The 23,195-nt window shown below is 40.6% G+C and overlaps 2 protein-coding genes across 2 annotated transcripts in view; one reads left to right on the plus strand and one right to left on the minus strand.

Annotated features, from left to right (window-relative positions):
- The window catches only part of LOC131466956 (cytoplasmic phosphatidylinositol transfer protein 1-like), a 59,856-nt gene extending 45,460 nt beyond the window's left edge, over positions 1-14,396 (plus strand). Inside the window, exons 3-9 of the mRNA XM_058640594.1 lie at positions 2,446-2,534; positions 3,645-3,652; positions 4,701-4,772; positions 7,955-8,050; positions 8,695-8,850; positions 8,974-9,037; positions 10,858-14,396. Of these exons, the coding sequence (XP_058496577.1) occupies positions 2,446-2,534; positions 3,645-3,652; positions 4,701-4,772; positions 7,955-8,050; positions 8,695-8,850; positions 8,974-9,037; positions 10,858-11,216 (844 nt within the window). The 3' untranslated portion in view covers positions 11,217-14,396. The remainder of the gene's footprint in view (positions 1-2,445; positions 2,535-3,644; positions 3,653-4,700; positions 4,773-7,954; positions 8,051-8,694; positions 8,851-8,973; positions 9,038-10,857) is intronic.
- A 301-nt stretch (positions 14,397-14,697) lies between these two features.
- On the minus strand, positions 14,698-23,121 carry LOC131466955 (von Willebrand factor A domain-containing protein 7-like). Its single transcript, XM_058640593.1, has 15 exons — positions 22,872-23,121; positions 22,151-22,548; positions 21,726-21,927; positions 20,497-20,582; positions 20,301-20,394; positions 19,822-19,950; positions 19,545-19,731; positions 19,312-19,435; positions 18,858-18,993; positions 18,607-18,759; positions 18,047-18,139; positions 17,727-17,836; positions 16,963-17,127; positions 16,412-16,735; positions 14,698-15,514 (listed from the first exon to the last, which is right to left on the minus strand). The coding sequence occupies exons 2-15, from the start codon at positions 22,349-22,351 to the stop codon at positions 15,077-15,079; spliced, it is 2,442 nt and encodes an 813-aa protein (XP_058496576.1). The 5' UTR covers positions 22,352-22,548; positions 22,872-23,121; the 3' UTR covers positions 14,698-15,076.
- Between the last annotated feature and the right edge of the window lie 74 nt (positions 23,122-23,195).

Raw genomic sequence — 23,195 nt, forward strand, 5'->3', positions numbered from 1 at the left:
CATCTTTATGCACCAGGGTGTGTATGTTCACATGCAGCTGTGATTGTGTAAGAGACCCATCCACACGCGGTTTTGTTACATCCTGGTGACACACAGAGAGATTAGGGAGAGTGAATGTGAAGACAGTAAAAAGGTAAAGATTTACAGTTGGCGGAAAAATAAATTAAAGGCGTAAAAAAGAGAGAAAAGAGGAGAAGAAGAGTGGGTGCTATAGGACATTTGTTTGAACACAAATACCTGCATCAGCATTCTCTGGTGCTGGGGAACCAGTTGTGTTGAGTCAGCACAGCTCTGCTCTGCAGTGGAGAAGAAGAAAGTAGCCAGAGGGAACAAGCAGAGATATGTTTAAAGAGCATAATACTGTATGAAGTTCCTCAAGGTCACAGAGTAGCAGTTTTTACACCTGTTAAAATGTTTAGTTGGTAAGAAAAGAAGCATTGGGCTCTCTCTGCTGCACACTGACTCACAAGTAGGTTTATATTGTGTCCTGTCATCACAATCTATAGACTGCACCTGCTATGCTATTTTTAATCTATGGTGTGTTTAGGTTTCTGCAATTCTTTTTTGGGAGGTTTTAGAGGGGATGGATGGAAATAAACTTAAGGTTTAAAACCACCCACATGCTCATCTCCACTGTCCAGTATCTATATGCTGATAAAATGGAGAAAAAACAACAACTGACCTTTCCAGAGCACCTGGCATTCTAAGAAAATAAAATCACATGACATCTGTGTCTCTTGCTCTCTCTCACATACTCTCCCCCTCTCTCTCTCTATATATATATATTTATACCAGAGAAGGGTTTTATCAGTATGATATATTGTATTTTACTAAAACTAAGCACTGTTCGGCCGCACTCAGCTTGGACACCCATCGTTGGCTCTGTGAGAACTAAACATTTAGCTCAAATTGATCACTGCCAAACTGGACTCGTGTCACACTTGAGCTGCCTCATTAACCCTCACCATCTGCCTCACACTGTACCTCACATTTTGCATGAACCTATCTGACCTGAACATCGATCCCGCCCGTGTTCTGTCAATAACCTTCCTTCAGAGCAAAAGAAGGGATGGTTCATTTTATGATTGAAGTAAGAGCTGCCTTAGAAATACTTAAACTAGTTTTGTTTTTTGTTTTTTTTCAGTTATTTCTAAATACAAACGTTGACTTTGGGTGTGAAAACTCAGAGCAGCCACCCACCGTGCTTGCAGGCTTGGCAATTTGGGCTCCATCACAGCAGCGTTTTGGCAAAGATTTTGAAAAGAACAAGGAGGGAATGGGAGAAATCAACAGATGGAGGTGTAGGAGTGTCAGTCAGTGTCAGTGTTATGGAGAGAGAGAGGGAGAGAGGGAGAGAGAGAGAGAGAGAGAGAGAGAGAGAGAGAGCGCGCCTGCCAACATTCACACAATGTGAGCGTCAAAGACTGTTTTTATTCACAGCCGTCACGATACAGTGGGCACCATTTTTGTCTTCAAGAAACTGTTTTCCATGTCAATCAAAGGGAGAAGAGCATGAAAGCAGGCCACATAAAAGCCCGTGCACATCATTGTTTCACATGTTTCATAACTAAGTTCTCCATACAGACGCAATCAGTCTTAAGAAAGTGAAGCGTTCAGGCTTTTACAGAGTCAATTAGTCGATCAGTTGTTTGGTCCATATAAATGTCAATTGTCAGTTTCATTTTCCTGTCATGGAAGACCAACGAAAAACCAGAACATTTAATCCCACTAAAATTGATTAATCTATGACAAAAAATAACAAGTGAGCCTCATTACTGAGCCAGAGATGTAAATGATTTTGGTTTTCTTTGCCCAGAAATATGGACTCGCTCTTCCTCACTCTGTCCAGTCTTGGCTGATCATCTGCTGGCTTGATTCTAGTTCACAGATTTCATTTTATTATTAATAATAAATCCTCCTATTGCTACCATCACACAAAGATGAAACACAGCTAAAAGGAAGGAAAAGTCAAAGTGCACCACTTGTGCTCCTCCCTTTAGTACTGCTACTGAAGTGCCCTTGAAAAAAGGCTGTTGAGGGTTCAGGAGAACAGATCAGGCTGTGGTTGCACTTGGCCGCTCTCAGCTGTGAAGGTTTTTGTACGTGTATATAAGTGTGGAAATGTGAAAAGAAGGTTCCTGAAACCTCATAAAAAGTAATATTCCTACATTAAAATATGTGATCACAAGATTTGTGTCCTTATGTTGATTGTAGATCTGTATTTAGTAGCCTTATGTGTTCAGTCTTGTGTATCAGCGTCCTTGAATTCAACTTCTTGGTAGAGTCCCTCTTACAACCACTCTATGCTCAGATTTCAGCAGATTTCCTTTCACAAATTGAACAAGTTTTTGATGATTGCCACGATAAGCAACGGAAGCAATTTCCCCCCCGTACTCACAGTCTTCTTCCTCTTCTATCTGTGCCTTTCTCAATGTCTCTCTGCAGTAAATTACCCACCTGGGCTCGAGCAGTGGTTCCCAAAATCTTCTACGTGACAGAGAAAGCGTGGAACTACTACCCTTACACCATAACAGGTGAGTGAAAGGTGTTTTCTGGACTGTCGAGCCAATCAGTGTGATATAATCTTAAACTCTCACTGACCCAGCACCGCCCATGGCCACACATACAGTACATACTCACCACTCTCATCATCATCATCATCATCAAATCCAAAGATTGGCACTGTAGTGCAGCTTTAATGGAAACTACGTCAGCTTCTCAATTAGTTTTACTGAGGTTTAAAAAGATGTTAAAATCACGATTATGAGTTCAGGGAGTTTTCCACAAGCAAAAAAAAAGCTCTTTGTAGCACATGGGCCAGTGCAACTTCACGGTCGTTGTATAATTCAAGTAGCACTGATGCTTTCGTTTTCAGATTGTTCATATTCTACCCCTGAAGGACATAATATGGTGGGTTTTTCTACGAGCAGGCTATTTATGCACACGAGGATCCAGAGGTGAAATGAACAGCAACTCTGGAAATGGAGAGGCTTTCTATCCCTGTAAGCAAAATGCAAATGTAATGCAAAAGGTCAAGGACCTGATGACAAATGAGGAACGAGGACCTTTCAACATGAATCAATAGTGTGTGTAACCTTACGTTCTAAAGAAGTAGACAATGTAGATTTACAAGGGCTGGAAAAACACAGCGTATAAGAACAGTTACTTTTTGTTAGTTTGCCAGGATGACGCCATCGAGATGAAAGCATGTCAAAGCCGACCGGCTTTTGCATTATTTGCAGTGTTTTTCATACAAATCCACACTGACAGTGTGTGCGTGCTGCGGTGGAAGCAGCGTCACTTCGTAAACCACTAACATTACAGACGACCGCAGTCAGGAGAGCAGCGATCAGCAACGCAGTGGCCAGAACATCTTTTCTGTGATGCTTTAATGATTCTGATCTGAGGGAGAAGGGCTGCACACAGTGGAACGAGGATTTAAGAGGATTTCTTTTTGTTGAGAGCAAATCAAAGTACAGTGTGTGGGGGCATGAGAGATGTGAGAGTCACAATTTTGTGCAAACAGGTCCAGTATGTCACACATTTTGTACGGGTTCTAATCTGAATTTTGAGAAGCCTAACTGTGTTCCTGTTGTGTTTTGTCTCTTTTCTGATCTGACGACATCCTGCGCCTCACGCTCTAGAATATACTGTAAGTATCCACTATTGTTTTGTTTTTCACTGTTTGCAATTTCTCTTTTGTGAGAATTCATTTTGAGCATTTGAACTCCTGTACGTTTGTCACTATGTGCAGCTTTAAGCAACAATGTCTTGTTGAACGGAAGTAAATATAATTCACCCTATTTAGAAGCTTTCATGCATGTATACAAAAGCCACTTGCAATGATTGATGGGATAATTTGTGACTTACCCCAGCACACACAGAATAAGCAGATGCAGTTTTGAGACACACTTGTTTACAATAAGCCAGGTTCCCAAGGGTCCTTGAAATTCTTGAAAGTTTGTGAATTTGAATACAAATTCTAAGGTCCTTGCAAGTTTTTGAAAATCAATATCGGTCACTGAACATGCAATGAAGTTGATATTTCGGCAAATGTCTCCCGTCGCCGTCGATGTGCCCTTGTTTGTTACGACACCACCTACTGTTACGTCTAGGCCTACCCAGAACAGGCGCCAAGTTGTAATTACTCGCGCTGTTGTGGACTCTCTCTCTCTCTGTCCACTGTGGACGTGCAGAGCAATGAGCGAGTAACGTTAAGCAAGAGACAGCACATTACTGGGAAATGCAAATTCCACCAACGAAAATAACAAGGACTGGTTTGCCCAAGATCCCAAGGACAATCACTTGTCCAGGTGCAGAGCGAGTGTCCTGCAAATCTATAAAAGCTCTTACAAGTTGCTCTCCCATCTTAAGCGGTGTCAGCACATTTTGGTCCTTGAATTTGAGGGAATCATTTGATATCAGCTAAGGTGTGGGAACCCTGGATAAGGTGCAGCTTTAGGGTGTGGGGATCATAGGGGGAGAGAGGACAATGTGTTGGTAAAACACACAATATTGTCTCCATTGTATTATGTGTGTGGGCATCCTCTGTTCATGCGTGTGTATCATCAGGAGTTTTCATGCCACAAGACAGCTGTCACTTTCTGAAAAAAGAATGTTAATATTTTATATGTCATAGCCCTGTCATGTTTGTTTATTTACTTACTTGCTTACGTATGACTTTCTTTCTTTATCCTCAGTGCTCATTCCTGCCTAAGTTTTCCATCCACATAGAGACAAAATATGAGGACAATAAAGGATGCAATGACAATGTGAGTACAGTGTGTGTTTGTGTGTGAACAGTCCAGTATCAAACACTGATTTGTCATATTGGGAGTACAAATTAAAGGACTGCTTCTTTCATTTAGCTTTGTTTTACTAGAATAGGGGTAGCATTTTTGTAACAAAAAAAGAATGAAAATATTTCTCAACTCAGGGGAAACTGAGGTTGGGAAGCACAATTTTTCAAAAATACTTCCTCTATTCTAGTAATACAAAGCTAAATGCAAATCGGTGAAGTATTCCTTTAAGTAGATTTGGCTCAGGTGTTGGTGACAATACTGTCTCATTACTGTTAATACCTGACCCATGCTTGATTTATATATACTTTACGTAATGTATTCTATTCTGTCTTTTCAGTGAGTGATTTTACCTTATAGACTTACTCAAAAGTACCTTGTTGCCACCCTTTCATTTTCTTGATATACATTGGGTTTCAATTTGGTATATTAGCTCATAGTCACAGTCAGTGAATCAGTCAGGCTGTAGCTCCCACACAAGTCTCTCAGCTTAATGTATCAGTGCTGTCCATACAGAAATATATGAAGTGAAATATCACATAGCAGACATATGGTAGAAAACGCCCTCCACAAAAACTACGTGTCTAAAATCCTCCCCGGAGGATTTGGCAACTCACAGCACCTTGCATTCACTCCCAACACATCTCAGTGCCAAGTATCCAAGAGCCCCGAGTGTCTTCCAAAAACCGCTCTACTTGTTGGATGGGCCGTTTGTCTTTGCACTTTTTTTTTTTCCACCCCAAGAGTCTGTATTTCGCTTCAGACTCTTGGGGACTATAGGGAGAGTAGTTGCCTTGTACTAAATTGCGACATAAATGGACTGTCGGTGTGCTTTAAACATGCAGTGACGTTTTAGACCCATGCTTGTTTTTATTTGACATGACAGGGCATCACATGGAAGACTTTATTATTCTATTTAGAGAGCAGAAATCTCCTTGAGCAAATGCACTTCGTGGACAAAAGAAGAAACAACGCTCGTGTGTGTTTGATTATGTTATTATGTTTGGTTGAAACTGACAGTTTAGGAGGCCCGAGGATCTGAGCAGAGATGCATCATGTCATGTCACTGTGTGAGCGTAAGAGAAAGAAGCAAATATCTGGAACAGACTTCAGATATGAGGAAAGAAAGTCACTCGTTACTCTCTTGAATCATTTATTTCTTTATTTTCAGTGCACTGTCAAAAAAACGCTAACAATTTATTTACATACAATATCCCGCCGAAGCAGTTGTCTGTCTAATTATATTCAGTTAATGATTGCAATTAAGCACATAATGAATGTGCTTTGTCTGCGTTGTTTGTGCTGTGACAAATTCATCTTTTGGGGTCATTTTTGGACTGAAATTACCCGACATGTTCCTAAGAGATACACGTACACATGGAAAAAAGATGACATCTGTTACTAGTTGTGGCATTGGTTTAGTCTTCATTTCACCCTGTCACTCTACTCACCACTTCTGGCATCATTAGTGTCCATTAAAATCAACGGAGAAGTCATTCAAAGGTGTTGTCTCATTTTCCCCAAGCATAAATTATTTCTGCTTCTCTAATTTTACCACATTACCGCCATTTCAGCTTTGCTTCGCTTGAAAGTCATTTATTAACTGACTACCAGAATTCATCCAATTAGATCGTGCACTCGTGTTTAATTTTGCAAAGTGATGCGTACATGCTTACCGCAGATTTGTGTCCCTTTCTTTCTTATGTCTGATCAAACTAACCCAGGGTTCCTCTGTCATTCTTATCTTTTTTTCCTCCTCTCTTTCTTTATTGTTGAACTCATCACTTTCTTTTCTCATCCATCTCTGCCCCTCTCCTTCTTTCTTTATCTCAGTCTCCATTTGTGTCGCTTGGTGGCTTTTATGCATGCTGACATATCAGTCCCACTGTGCCTGCACATCTGCGCTGTAAAAAGGCAGAATATGATGAGAAGAGGAGATGAGAGGAAAAGGAAAGTGGATTAAAAGTTGTGTTTTTCTGCAAAGAGGGGGAATTTGTGTACTGCGGGCAGCAAATGGCTGTGTTCGCCATGCTGTTTATATATCCAGGATATATCGAGTATAATACCTGGGTCTTGAATCGGCTTGCATCAGAAAGTGGGGCCATGACACAGGATGACACCCTGCAGAGTCACAGTCTTACTTCAAATCATTTCAATCAGCTGTCAGCTTCTGAAAAGCTGCTCCTGCCTACTGGGGAATGAATTTCTGATTTTCAAAAATAGAGACGGCCCCTTTTGAGGAGCAATGTATAAAAAAACCTTTGCACTGTTTAATCTTCTTGTAACAAGTCTTTAGTTTAGTTAATTAGGAATCTCTCAAATAAAGCTTGTGACATTTATAATGACTGACTTCACTGTAAATGCAAACATATGTCACCCTTTTTTTCCTGTGACAGTCTGCTGTTTTTTTTTGTATGTATGTGTGTGTGTGTGTGCGTGTGCTTTTAAATGGTGTTACGACCATGCCTAGGGGAAAACCTGATGGCATCATGAACGTGGTGACTCCCTCTTCCCATCTACTTTAAAAGTGTATTCAAAACAAGCACAAAATGTCTGCTGGCAGTTTGACTGTGAGTGGTTTAAGGGGAGTCCACTGCAGCTGGGACGATCAGGCCTCTTATACTGGAACCTCCTGCGCGCACGACCAATCCGCTACCAGGATCCGCCTAGACACTCACACGCACACACACACGTCATTCACCCAAGCATACACACTTGCAAACCATCTCACACTCACATGCAGACACATACACACACAAGGAAAAGGAACCATGACCCTGGGATTGTAATAATGGACAGATATGTAGATAGAAAAAGAGAAAAAAAAAAAAAAAAAAAGAAACAATATGCATGTGACACACTGATTGCTTTCAGCACTGTATAGTTTAGCTGGCAACAAACTGAAGACTTGGACATAGAGCACCCCCTAACGTTTGTGTAGGGAATTACACTTTTGTGGCTTTTCCAAATGACGAGTGCATTATTATTACCCTTTGAAGAAGTGCTAACCACACAAAGTGAGCAGAACATCTCTGACATTTCTTATCTAAACAACGTTAACATTGGCACTGCACACACCGGTGCCTTTTGTAAATCACCTGCCAAGTGTGAAGCTTTGATTTATAGCCAGACATATGAAATATTTTTGCTTTCAGATCTTCGACACAGAGCTAAAGGACCAGGAGAGGGAGGTGTGCTTTGTAGACATCGCCTACGATGAGATCCCTGAGCGCTACTATAAAGAGTCTGAGGTGAGTCGGTTTGTGTATTAGTGTTAGTTTAGATGCACTTGTCTGTTACGTTTTAAGTAAATATAATGTGTGACTGTGCAGTGGTGTGTGATTTAAGTTTTATCTTCCTCAGATGTTTTTCTGTCTTGAAAGTGTTTGACATGCTGTAATTGTCCAGGGATGATATTCACAAACAAAAGACGAGCGAGCACACTTGGTGGTGTTATTGTGATTGTGTTATTATCGGTTGGATTTGTTGTTGAAGCCCAAACACTTGCTCTTGTGCAAACATCGGGGAATTGAGAAACCTCGATTCCACTTGTTTTGCAGCTGCACTTGCTTGATATGCGTCTCCCGTCTCACCCACCGTTCATCTGCAGTCTGAAAACCTTTTCATACTTCAGAGTCTTTGAAGTGAGAGAGCTGGTAATTTTCTTCATAGCTGCTTGATAACAGATTGCCTCGGTTCTAATGAGCCTGGATAGAGACTCTCCTAGGACCAGAGGGATAATGCGAATGGTGTTTAATACTGGCGCTCAGTCATGCAACTAATTTTAGGCCCTCCCTCAAGTCTGTCTCCACTGGGGCGCAGAAACAACGACGCCTGAAGGTTTGGATTAATTATGGCAGTATTAAACGCTCGCGTTCATGCTCCCTCATTGCAGGACTTGCGGTATTTCAAATCAGAGAAGACGTCACGGGGGATCCTTCAGGAGGGCTGGAGAGACACCCACAACCCCATCATGTGCTCGTACAAACTGGTCACTGTCAAGTTTGAGGTGTGGGGTCTGCAGACAAGGGTGGAGCAATTTGTTCACAAGGTGAGAGGTCATAGATGGCAGCGGTCACTTCATTTTACACACGATAACATCCAAAAGCAAGAAAAAAAAGAAAAAGAAGCCTAAAAGTGCTTGTGTTATTAACTGTTCTTCTTTGTGTCATAGGTGATTCGTGATGTGTTACTGCTGGGACACAGACAAGCATTTGCATGGGTGGATGAATGGATTGGTAAGCCTCGGTCCCGTTGTATACATGCCACGGCTAAGTCACAGCCATTTTCAGTCAACAATTTAGTCAGTGGGAAGTTAAAAGAAGAGAAATTAGGTTCAACTTGGAGTAAGTGATAGTAACCCAATACATATTATCTATCAACAAGATAACAACAAATGGTGATAAACAGTATTGTGCTAAAGGTGGGCCACCTGTCTGTTGTGGAGCAATTTATAAAAAGAACTTGTAATAGAGGGATGAAATGTAGGGGTCAAGCTTCTGAAGGAGCACTTAAGGGAAATGTTTAGTTCACATATCAACAGTCACATTACTTACCCGAACGATAAGTGAAATGAAGTAAACTTTAATGGTTTCTGCATTATTGTGCTAGTTAAAAGTATTCTAACATGTAACAAATACACAATTCAGATTGCCTTTAGTCATAGTTGCCCATATACTGTATATTGCTGTTGTGTGATTACTGTTTATTTATGTTACTGTAAAGTATGCATGAAAAATCACTCCACCTGCATCAAACTCTTATGTCCCTGCCAGTCCTGCTCACTGCCCTATGGCATGGATCCTCTTGGTGTCAGCACTAACCAACTAATAACAAACACTGCACTCTAGTTTCCAGGCATGGTCACTGTTTGTTTCCAGTGAAACTCACATTTTTTATATATATATATGTATATATATATGTATATATAAAAAAACAACTCTTAATCCGGGGTCTTAAATGTTTCATGATAAAGAAATCCAAATGTGTCTGTCAAAAGTAGGGAGGACTCATACCTCTGTTGATTTCATATTGAAGCTAAACATATCTTATACCAAACATGTACCTGTTGTCCAAACCAGTTAAATACATGGATTAATTGGAAATGTAGGTCTTTGCACTTGATGAAAGCTGCCTCTGTCTCTCTGTTTGCATTCATAAGTGACTGCAGCATTTTTGCACATAGAGATGACACGCCCATTGCCTTTGTCATGAAACATATTTCTCTGCCCTCTTTTCCGTAAACCACCATCCCTTGTACCAACCAGCCTGGATCCTTTCTGATGCTCTTTCTTAATTGTCTTACATGTGAATGGTTTTGCCCGTTGAATAGGTGAACCCTTAATTGCCAGTATTGCCTCTTTTCCGCTTCCAATGTTCCGTCTACGTCTTTTGGTGTGGATTGTGGATGCTTTTTTTTCAATCTTGCCAGTTCCTTGACCTCATCCTTCCTTTCCTCCTTCTTGGTGTGGGTCAGATTAGTCTTGTCTGCTGTAGATCTTCTGCATCCTGGGAAGCAAGCACTCTTACTTTTAACCTAACCGTCTAACATCCGGTAAAAACTCACAGTGCATGTTTTGCCACCAAACCGTCTCCTCCCCCACCTGTCACTGGAGTGCCTTTGCAGAGGAGTGACCAACATTTCAAACTTCGTTCCACATGTCCTTCCCCCTTCTTCCAGATATGACTTTGGATGATGTGCGGGATTACGAGAAATCAATGCATGAGAAAACCAACATTAAAGTTTGCCTTGAGGGGCAAGAACATTCCACAACAAACTCATCTTCACTGGATGACATAGAGATCCATGACAAAGGAAGTGTATGTGTCTTTTTTCATTGTTCCTTTACTCCATTGCTCGTCCTCTCTCCAATTGTTTTAAGCACTGTGACTTCAGGCCCAGATTAAGTCAATGTGTACATAATATATCATACATTATGTTAAGAATATGATAAGTCTGTGTTTTTCTGGGTTATGGTTATGGTAATCTCCAGTTTGTGTTGTTTCCCTCATGTGTCTGTCAAAATTGCTTTCCTTAATTGATTTCTTTCCAATTCAGACATGACAATGGATGAAGTGAGAGAGTTTGAGCGGACCATACAGGAGGCCACCAACCAGAAGATCGGGATGTTCCCCCCGTCCATCTCCATCAGTGAGACACCCTTGTCCTCCTTTGCCCTCAATGGCCCTGCCAGCGCCCCCTCCACCCCCATGTGCACTGATGCACCCGAGTCCCTCTCTGTCCCCAAGGACCGTCCCCGAAAAAAGTCTGCTCCGGAAACCCTGACCCTTCCTGAGCCTGTTTCAAGTGGCGCTCCTCAGGGCTCTGCTTTGAGCCCGCTACCCGTGTCAAACCACATCCAGACATCCACACCACCTTCCTCCAACTCTGACCTTGCTGAGATAGATGAACAGTAAAAGGAGCCTTGGGACACCATTACCACCCCCCCCCCCCCCCAACTCATTCCACTCAACCCCACTGTCTTAGGAGCCAATGACAATAGATCAACCTCCAAACACCAGTGCCCAAACATTCTAGTTCAAGTTTGCCAGACATAGCCAGTGATTTTTCATAATCTTGAGTATAGAAATCCTAATCCGTTTAGTTGATACCGTCCGGGCAGCTGTAGTTTCAGCCACGATGACACGCTGAGTAAGCTATCATAACGGACCACCTATGATGTCTAATCAAAACAAAGACCATCTGATATTATTATGGTTGAGTGGCTGTACCGTATGTTATACGAAGTGAATTTTCATCATTTCCTCAGTTATGTTTCTCCAATGAGATGAGCTGATGGCTTTTGTGCTATTGAACTATGAAGTAGTTGCCTTAGCACCACAGGGCCAGTGGTGTTTATGAGTTTGACAGTGTGTGCAAATGAATGACACACATTAGAAACTAAAAGTGACATAAATGACACAGACTAGCACAGTAGACCTATTATGTTAAACTAGAAAGCCAAGTGCCCTCGTAAATCTGCTGTGTCCAGAGGCATTCAAAGTGGCCTGTGGATCAGACTGTAGTAATCATTTTCCATCCCAAACTCAGAATATACTTGAGATGCAAGATCAGTACAATCAGTACAATCAGTACATAGATTTTACACCTCAGGTCTCCCTGACTCTACCTGGCTCACCCTCCAAAAGCAGGGATAATATTGTTCTCTCCCTGCTTATTGCCAAACAGCCGCCTTTTATACCTCCACAAATATTACAATACAAATATTGTATGACTATATTAATCTACTTAACTGTTAGAATGTTTACACATTATTATCCTTGAAGCATTTGCATATAAGCAGTAACATTTAAGTCAAACTGATATTCAATCTGCGTGCATGGTTTTGGCATGACTGGTAAATAGTTCTAAAATTTCTTAAAACTCCGGTTTTAATACTGCGTATATCTTACTCTCGACGATCTTGACTTGAGTGGTCAAAGTACTAAAGAGAACTCATGTTGCCTGAAGTTAATGCTGGACACGTCATGTGACATAAATGTGATCCAATTTTGTTCAATCACTTCAATCACATAAACGTCATGTGTAGGAATAAGGCCATCGTAGTGCACAGTGGAGGTGACAAAAACCTGACGGCTAATTTGAGAAGGAGGGCACATGCGTCAAGCTGACTTGAGTGTGTGCTATGTTAGCTACATAGCATTTGCAGGATTTTTTTTTTAAATGAGAACATTCTTTGCAGTGAACCATGGGCTTGTACTCGCATACTTTCTACCATGGAGCCTAACGGAGAAACAAATCATGGTGACAGAACGTAGTTTGGATGGAAAACTCCTCTTTTTTCCCCATTCAACAATGATTCAAAGAAAGGGTTTCTATATGCTGCATGGAATGATCATAACATATATACATATTATAGGAAGTATATATGTATATAGACTATAAATGGCTGGATTGGTACAGTTTATTTAGTAACTGTTTGAAAGTAGTGAATGCTTACTACTTTACTTACTAAAAAGGAGATTTTGAGTGAAACGTAAGCATGCCCAGAGGATATGCTGTAGGCCGACAGACTCTTTCAACTCAGTGCCTCTGCATGCATCAACTGTATTGTCATCTCCATATGTGTCAACTAAAATCTCGTATATTTCAGCGAAACACAAAACTCCATTACATTAACCTGTGTCTGTTTTCTATCTCAGATGTCGCAAATTAACCTATTATTAAAAGTGGGGATGACAGCAACACAAACAGCCTAACAACGTGCAACGTGAATCAGATCAAAAACAATCATATCAAACAATGTCATCAGACTTTCAAGTAACAGGGCTAACTTGATATTACCTTTTAAGGAAACATGTCAATTTATGTTCTATTGTTCAGGCCAGTTACTTCTAACTTTACCGCGCAAATGCATTTTGCACTTTTCCGTCTTTGACACTTTATTTGACAATGAAGGAATGTGTTACATTACAGTCTTGTTGGGTTTGGTGGACCAAAGTTCTGTAATACAGCATCGTGATTTGAAGAGAGCAGGTCAGAGAAAGTGGCCTCACTGGTCTTGCCATAAAATATTGTTAATATTATGTACAGTTTCTCACTTGCCTTTTGTTAAAAAAAAAAAATAAATAAAAAGAATTATTAAAAGAACTGTAGCTATTTATCTGTAACTGTAGCTTTGTGTTTGCCTTTTGAGGATAGAAATGTTGTATACCAGCATGTGGCCCACTGTATTGATCTATTATTCATAGATTATACACAATAATGACTCTGGTATTGACCATCTCTCTTGTCAGGAACACAGAGATCCAGGGATAGGTTTGATCTCCCATGGGCTGCTGAAAATAATACAAAATGTCAAATTGTGTAACATTAAGCTCTGCTCTGTTTAATAGAGTAACATAAGGTATTGTAAATACTGTTATTGATATCTAATAGAGTAGGTTTCTTGGATGTGGTCAAAGACTTCAACAGAGAAGGATATTATTTAGTGCGGCATCTTCACGGACACAATTTAAAGGTTTGTTTTACTTCAGGAGCAATGCGAGAACGTATCTATGATATTGTCATTATTGAAAATACTGAAATCAGTTCATTTTCCTTTTTTTTTTTCCCCCAATCGAGTCTCAAGACTCCTCAGTGTAGTGGCATACTTTTGACTCCTTTTATTTTGGTACCTTTGCAAGGCAAAAATTATTTGTACAAATTCTAAAACAAAATGACGCTTTTCTTTTCAGTTGGGTGGCTGCTTTGACGTTTAATTGCCATATTAAGTAAAAGGTATTTGGCCTTTTTGTTGTTTCTTTTCTTGTAGTAAACCTGCTGTACTTTGATTTTGTGTTCCCCCTTTCCGCCCCGATGCATTGGGCCAGGCTGTCATGCTGTCTTCTGATAACTGGTGCCTTCCATCCAGGATGGCTGAGTTAGCTGGAGAACTGGTTGTGATTTTTGATTGTTCCTCTTTTTTCCATAATCCTGTTTTGATGGGCTTCTGGACGTTGCTCTTAGTTCTTCCACTTTAAACTATTGTTGTATTTGTTATATTTTTATTGCCCTCTGAGGTAAATTAGACTCTTTGTTGTAATTATTGTTTCTTTTTTCTGAAATAGACAATTAAACTTTACTAGTTATTGGAACCTTGTTATTTTTTTGTCAATGAAAACCACAGTGTGCGTTTTGCAGCTTCTGCCTTTCGCTCATTGTGATCTCTCAACTTTGTGATCTCTCATCTTGAGATGAGTTTTTATTGCATTTTATTTATTTGGTAGATGGGTAAACTGAATTATAAAGTCATATACCAAGTAGATTTACCAGCAATGGTGAAAGTAAAAGGAAATGACCAGTTAAAGACCTGCATTTAAAATACACTTTATTGCTCATCATCATTATTACCACTGCACCTGTAAAACAAAACATTAACATGTCCATAAACAGCCCTATAACAAAATCTTGCCACCGAAGTACACATTAGAAGTTTACATGAATTATTCATTGAAAACACTTCTGTATAAATAATCACTTTTGAGAAGCTGGGGCCATTGAGGCTGCATTAAAGTAACTTCACCACTACTATAACCACTAATACCACTATAAAGTAGTAGTAGTAATCTGTGGAAAAACTACTACATTTAATTTTATTTTACTTTATGATTAATTAGAATCTGGCTGATACTGGGGCTGCTGCCTATATCCATTTTTGGGAATACATCGTTTTGATATCACTAAAGGCCAATATGGGCCACTTTATTTACTGAGTGATGCATCTTTTAAAGACCGGCATTATTCATATGATTCATGGGATATCGCCACAATATTTTCAATTCCAAAGCAGAGAAACGGCAACTATGATCCACAAATGGTATGCTAAGCTCCAAGTGTGCCCTCCTGTGGATGTTGTGTTAGCTACAATCCTATTTGCAGGTGCAGGTGCGGTCATTTCTTTCACTCTAACCTGTCCCACACAGGTCGCCACATTTCCAACTTTGTCAATAGCAGTCAGCTCAACAGTCTGTTTGCAGCAGGAGGCGCTGAAGGTAACCACCGTAATCTCCTCTCCCCCTTCCCCAGCTGTTGTTTTTCTACTTAATGTACCTTTCCCTTTGCGTATGTTGACGTTCTCAATGCCGGTGCCGTTTACGCCGTCGGTGAAATTAGCCACAAATTCCCACTGGGAGGAAGAGCAGGACGACGAAGAGGATGAACAGTTGGATGTTGTTCTGACTTCCTGGCACACAGGGCGACTAAAGTCTGTCACCTGGACACGTGGAAACAGAGGTGAGCAGGGTGAGGTAATATGAATGAGGAATCGCCAAAAAAAAAGCGAAACTAGATCAAATCATTTCATGACCTGTGACTGCCATTTTAACAGTAGCTTAATTGTGACCCCAAAGCACGATGTCTCATAGGCGATAAAGGTAACATTAAAATACTGGCTCTAACAATAGTCCAGCCAAAAAACTCCCAAAATACAGTAAGTTTTCATTCAAAGATGGGGCGGGAGATTATTTCGCGGAGCATTTTTTTACTGTATTGCTTAAAATCATCTTCACACCTCGATTGTAACCAATTCATTAACGCATTGTCATAAAAAAGTTGTGGAAAGGACAGGCCTGTAAAAAACACCATCCAATCATATTGAACGGTCCGAATAAATTAATTGGACACTGCCATCTGTCCCCTGCGTGTACCCCTCTTTGCGCACTAATCGCGCATGCTCAGAAGACTATGCCAGAGCTTATGCTAGCTTGCTAAATCCAATGATAAGTGTCCAAGTTGTCAAGTGAACAAGTAACCAAAAAAAACGTAACTTCAGCGCCACCGAAAAGTACGGAAAGTTACAACTGCTGCGCAGTACTTGTGAATCCGCGTTTGTTGTGCGTTCCTGTGCTCTGGAGGCGTGGCTTTGGAGGGAAGTCTGAAGAAAGGGGTATTTGAATTCAAAATGTAGCCTGCTCTAACTGTTTTTGCAGGATCTCCAATCCTACCTTTAAAGGGCCTCAAACTCTTTAACATATAAGATGCCAGCAGAGTAGCTGTCGCTGCCATGAACCGAAAACCCGCTTTCACTTTCAATCTCCGCCTGTTGCTGACATGCTAAAATCAACCAAATAGGTTCAGTGATTAATCAAATTGAAACAGAACTTTCTCTCACCTTAGCAGTCACAGAGAACCTGACAACAGCGTAGTTGATGTCACCGTCAGCCACGTTCTCTGCCTCAATGGTGAGGGTCACGCCAGTCCCGGATGCAGCACTGCTCGGCACCGTCAAGGTCACTGTGCCGTTGGCCGTGCCTCCGCTTCCTGCCGCTACAGTGACTGTGCTGGGTGAAGTGGAAGCATAGCTGCGGTCATTGTTGGCTCGTAGGGTGAACGTTCCAGTTGCGGAGTCATTGACGACCCCATTGGAGGTTGCGGCAACTGTGAAAGGGACGGAGACGGTGGAGCCCGGTTCTATGTTTATGTTGGTGACTTGGGTCTGGAAAAGTAGAGGAAGAAAGAGTGTAAGAAATCTAAGGATATTAGGATAAGAAAGTTTTTTTTTTTTTTTAATGGTATGTTCATATTATATTGGTAAGTAGCAAAAGATAAAAGAAAACACGTGTAAAGAAAGGTTTATTGTCACTATGAAAGCATAAACCCTTAATGTTATAAATGCTGGAGCAAAGCACTGATAAATTGAGGCACATAACAGAACTTGCTCACAGTAACAGAAATGCTGGAGGTCTTGATCCGAGTGGAGGCTTGTCTCTGGAAACTGGTGGTTGTTGACCTGGTGGCGGAGTTGCTGTCCTCCCCTTTAAGAAGAACCTCAAATTCACCTGCTGGGATTCCAGTGAATGCCACAAAGAAGTTGCCCCCTCCCAACGCCTGTGGTGGACAGAAACATTCTTAGTCACAAGAGTCAACTGCAGTATACTAAATTAACTTTTCAGAATCACTTCATCATTATATGTCACAATTTCATGCCGGACTCACTCGCAGACTTGAGTCTTCAACTGTTTTATTTTTTTCCCTAAGCAGGTATCCGCAGCTTTTGTTTAGCTAAAATAGAGCGACTGAAAATGGAGGATGAGGAAGCAGAACAAACTTAAATTTAGCTAATGCTCTCTCTCTCTTTCATAGATGTTGCTGGTGGAAATGTGACATACAATATTTTATTTTTTAGATTGCATTTTTTAGAACAGTTTTTAATACTGAAGGCCGTTGTTGAGCATATGTACAAGTTGTCTTTTTTGGTGTCAATTTAATATAAAACGGCTGTCTGAGGAACAGTGACTTGTTTTATATCCGGAGATTTTGAGCTTTCGTGGAGTTCATTTTGCCCGAACGGAACTAGATTTATGTTCAGCACTTGAAAGAAATCAACTTGTACACACATAAAAACCTCCCATAGATTAACATTATCACTGTGTAGTTAATGAGACCAGTGTCATAGTCAGATCCAAGCAATGTAAAATCAGACATGCCTGTAGTGATCCGTCCACCTCCGTTGACCCTGAGCTAGAAAACAGAGTGACCCCTGTGACCTTTACTATGTCACTTCCTGTCACAGAGATCATGAGGCTGACATTACTGCCTGAACATTGGGAGAGAGAAGAGAACAAAATTGGATGTTATTATTGTGACATGAACATAGTAAACACAGATAGAGAAGAGTCTGTCTTATGAGGGACAAGTATAAACAAATACATTATGTTATTTATACATTTCTGTTTTATTTACGCATGCCTTTCTAGACTGAGAACAAAGTGTAAAAAGACAAAGATGAATATAAACAGGGTCAGACCTGAGAGAGGACGTCCCTCCTTGAGACTGAAGTCTGCATGGACTCCTTCGTGTGCTTCCACAAGGTTATAAAGGAAGTTCACTGAACTCTGACCTGATACACCCACAGAAATAAGTCAAATCAAAGCTTTCAAGAGTTCAAAGTGGTTACAGGTGAACAATTAAACATTATAAACATTTTTTCCCCGCCCTCCATCTTCAAATATCACAGAATGCAGCAGCCGGACTGGCTCTACTCACTCCACTGGCTCCCCATTAAATTCATTATTGACTTCAAAATAGGACACGTAACATTATGGTCTTGCCCCAACCTGCATCTTAGAGCTATTCCAACCATACACCACCTCTAGATCACTTAGATCCTCAACCTTAGGATTCCTCATTATTCCACAAAACCACCTAAAATCAGTGTCAGGCTCACAGAATCAGAACATGGGTTTTTCAAAAACTCATTTTTACCATCCTGGTTCATCAGTCACAACATTTCAGTTTTTATAAATAGGTTAATGTCAAGAAAGTTAGTAAAGCGAAAGCTTTACTTGGGTGTTTTATATTACTGACCTGCAACTTTCACAGAATATGGGCTATTTGAGTTCACAGTGATTTGCCATGACCCTGTTTGATTATCAGCGTTGAGGCTTAAACGACGCAGGTTTCCTGTTGCAGTGGAAGACGCCAGAGGACCGCTGGTCTCACTTGAGCTCTGAGATAAACCTGTAGGAGACAGATTATTTAAAAAAATAAAAATAAAAAAATAAAACTCACGTATGTACGAATGAAAAACCATGACATAACATGAGCGTTAACAACACCTGTGGGGCTTCTGAGCTTGAACGTGAGAGATGAGGCTCCTTTGATGTACACAATAATGTTCTTTAATGAACCATCGACAGTAAATGTGAAATTGTCAGGCTTTCCCGGATTCTTCACCACCTCTAAGACTGTCACCTCGAAGTGGAAGAAACAGAAACATTTATATTCAAACCGTACACATACACAATTTACACATTTATATTTGCACGTGTTCGCTGGTTCTGACAAAGATCTCAGAGGCAGGTGGAGCCGCAGTCAGGGCAAGCGGTCAGTCGTATACAGTGCATGAAAAAGTGTCAGCCGACGCAGATGATTAGACCTAGACTATTCCAGAATTCTAAAAAGTCAGTATGTTATGTGCTAATACAGGCAATAATTACTTTATATTTTGTGTCTCATGACATTGTGATGATGTGTTGCTCCCTTACAGAACAAATTTAAAAAAAGTAACACCTGTAGTTCAGACAAGCACAACTCCTGCTCGGTTCCCCTCTTACTGTCGATGTCAAAGGCAACGCTCTTTACTGTGCTTTTGGTGATGAAACACAGCGCAGAGGATTGGGAGAGACCCATCAGTCTGTAAGAGACAATGATTACAGGTTATTTATCCTATTTGACCCAGTTTTGTTTTGAAATTCACCTGCTGTTTTCAATCTTTTCGTTTATGGTCACAAAATGGCTCATACTGCAGGAAGTTCTGGTCTCCAACAGCTAGTCTGATGTCCTCCAGCAGCTCCATAGTGGCAATCACTGCCAAGTCAGCTGCTGTGTGGTGAAGTGAGCCATGACTAGACCCAATGCTATCCTTATTGATGCCCCCAACTGGGTCCCAATTGCTGGTCTTGTCAAAAAAACCACCATGACTGCATTTACCTTGCGGCAGAGAGAGAGAGAGATATTATTTTTGCTTCCCATTACAAAATAACGGAGCATATACAGATGTAGAGAAGTCATTCAAGCTACCTTGAGGCTTTTCTGAGGAGAAGACATTAAAGTAGCCTGAAGTGAGAAGCCCCTGCTGCAGCAGGTCAGGCAGAAGGTTGTCAGCACAGTTCTGTCCTTTACAGTTTCTGCAGGTTGGAACACTTGAGCCTTCAAAATATAATAAATGAGCAAAAGAATGAATAAATAGGCAGTTAACTTGGAAATAGGGTTAATTGAATTATACTACCCTGAGACATTGATATTTATGTTATATTACACTGGATTCATGTATAAAAAGCTGGAATGGAAAGTGCAATTGGGGACACTGACTGACTTGTGTTGAAATAAAATAGTTTTAAGTCATAATAGACAAATGTACGCAATCTGCGTGAGTCACAGCAGGGAGGGTGGTTTTTTAACTGGGGGTAACTAGTGTGCCTTGTTGTTTCGCAATGAAGCACATGACTGAAGTTCAAACTGCCAAAACCACAACCCCACCCTGAAACACAATATCCCACCTGCCAGATTCTCAAGAGGTTGGTCTGGTGTGATGAGAGCACTGTAAGGAGCAGTGTTTCCCAGCTCCACCCAGTTACTGTGGCTGTAGAAATCCTTAAAATAGAAGAGATGACACATTTTTCACAGGAACATCTGAATCATTCCCGTCAGTTACGAAACACCACTATCCACCATTACAGCAATCGACAACCTCACCTGGAGGGTGTGACAGACTTGTCCGAGAATCCATCTCCCTGCAACAAAGTTATCCGACTTCACACTGGACTTAACAGCAGCCACGCCTTGAAAGCAGGACAACACAGAGAGAGTGAGGCACAAGCTAAAGCTGCAGTGTACACGTGGTCTATGTTTGAATGAAAATGTGTAGCTGATATGTATGGATGACGGAAATACCAAAATGAAATAAATAAATACACCATTAAATAATTAATTAAATGTGTCATTAATTAATTAAATGTGGTATTAATTAATTAAAATACCAATTCATTTTATGTAAAAAAAAAAAATCAATTTTTTTTTTACTATTTAATTAATTATTTCATGTTCCATGTTGCAGTGCATCATTAATTTTATCTGTCAAACTCGCCCATCAAAGTCAGTGGGCGGAGCTAACGCTGATCTAGTCCAATTCATTGCTTTGGTCTGAAGTAGCATGCCTGGAGAAAGCCATGTAGAAAACAAATATAAACCTGAAATAAATATTTTTCTGTGTCCCAGAATGCAGTTTTAAGATCATTTGAGGTGAGGAATTAGTCATTTAGAATTCAAAAATGTGGTTTGTGTATAAATAGAAATAAATTAATGATGCACTGCAACACGGACCATGAAATAATTAATGAAATAGTTAAATAATTGTTTGTTTTGGCATTTTTATTGGTAATTTAATTATTGAATGACATTTAATCAATGACACATTTAATTAATGGTGTATTTACTTATTTCATTTAGGCACTTTTCGTCCTCCATAGATATGATCATTATTGAAATGAAGACTCTTCAGTTTTCTTCTGGTGTCTGGAATGTGTACCATTGAAATCTTTACTTTAATAAAGCCAGCCTGCATTGTCCATATTTATGCTGATAATATGGTTTCCCAAGCTGGTTTGTCTGTGGTTTTCATGGTGCCCCCGTGTTTGCCCTCATGGGCTCTCCATGTGGGGCCCATGTTAATAAAACCATATGGCACCTGCAAGGGTACTAAGTGGGCATAGATTTAGATTAAACACGGATTAGGCCACCATCCGGTGCCAGTTTCTAACTGTCTTCCAGAGAAATTCAAAACTCTTTTGGTCTTTACACTCTGACCTTTGTAAACTAACTACATGAAAAGTGTGGAGGAAGCATCTTTTTGTGGATGCAAATTCACTTATTTGAACCGCTTCAACGTGTGAAACATAACAAAAAAAGAAAAAAAGAAGTCGTACCTGATGTGATTAGATCTCGTCCCTTCTGGAAGGTCTCACTATCAAAATGGTGCTTCTCACTCAGGGCAAACGCCACATCCACTTTTGCATTGCTGAAATACATTTCGGCAATGGAAGCGTAGTACCTGAGACTGGAGAAGAAAGATCCACCTGTAGAAGAACAGGCCCTTTGCACACTGTCAGCTGACAGGCTGTCATCAATCTGGAAACATAATTTTTTTCATTTTGTCTTTCATATTTGTGTCACAAGATGGAAAACTCCCCAGTGCAACAGCTGAGTCATTCATTTTTATTCTTCAGCATCACATTCCACAAGGGAGTTTACCCTGAAAAGCAACGTGAAAACTTGGACCCAAGAAACAAGTAATGGTAGATTAATGTACCACAGTGTCCCCAGTCTCTTTCAGTGTGGCTTTTCTACTCACAGTCAGGCTGAAGTCTCGTCCCTCAGAGGCAGCGATATCCCGACAGACTTCAGCCGTCTTCCGAAGCACCGCCCTTTGTGTGATGTGAAGGTGAGTGCTGGATTTCCCATCAACTGTGAAGAGTGGCTGGAAGCTGTGGATGAGGCCTGGTAGTGAGAGGCTCACTGCCATCAGGAGTGTGACTGTCAGCCTGGCAGTCATTATGCGGGAAATGCAGGAGGTGAAAAAAGGGGGAAATTAAAAGAGGATGATTATGTATCTGGATAGACACGGTCTCCACGGTATCCTGTACTGCCCCAGAGACAAGTCCCCTGAACACGGTCACTTTGAGCAGAAAGCACAGAAAGGTTACTGGCAGTGAAGCAGGTTTAAACGAGGGGAGTGGCAAATGGAAACACCTGAGGAAAAAAGAGAAGGGAGAGGAAAATAATTAAACATTTTGAAATCAAATCCAAATAAACATGTATTTTCAATTTCATTCAAATAGAACCAGCAGATATAGTGCCACAGTGGTATAAAAAAAACCTGTCCAAGCTTCATCATAAATAATAATAATAATTATTCAGTTTATCCAAGAATCTAAACTTGCAACATCAATGCCAAAAAACGTGTTTAGCTGCACTTCTATGTGTTTACATACATGTGTATATCTTAACATAAATATTTGGCCTAATTTGGAAGACTAAGTGTTTCAATATAGAGAACTAAACAGCAAATTTACCTCTTCAGCAGCCGGGTCTCGTTCAGGTGTCGGCACCGCGTCGGTCTCACTCTCAGGATTCCATGTCCACACTTGGTAGATAATATTACGTGTAGATCGGCGCGTTTCCTGTGTGTTATCCTCTAACTTGACTTTGTGTGTGTGTGTGCATGCACCCTCACTCTTTCCTTTTAGTTGACGGCTGTTTTGAATGATTGAGCTGATGAGATTCCATTGAAGAGCTCCCACACACATTTTCATTTGTGTGACGTCGACACTGTGAATGACAGTTAGCTGTCAGTCTGACATGCTTGGCGATTCTTAACGTGCAGACATTGGATTAGT

The sequence above is a fragment of the Solea solea genome, chromosome 10 (assembly GCF_958295425.1).
Source record: "Solea solea chromosome 10, fSolSol10.1, whole genome shotgun sequence".
Classification (NCBI taxonomy): Eukaryota; Metazoa; Chordata; class Actinopteri; order Pleuronectiformes; family Soleidae; genus Solea; species Solea solea.

Coding starts and splice junctions, on each gene's coding strand:
- LOC131466955 (XM_058640593.1), bottom strand. CDS start 22,351: ATGACTGCCAGGCTGACAGTCACACTCCTGATGGCAGTGAGCCTCTCA. Junction 20,583..21,725: donor ACGAGATCTAATCACATCAG/GTACGACTTCTT, acceptor CCTGCTTTCAAG/GCGTGGCTGCTGTTAAGTCC. Junction 16,736..16,962: donor CCTCCAGCATTTCTGTTACT/GTGAGCAAGTTC, acceptor CTACTTTTCCAG/ACCCAAGTCACCAACATAAA.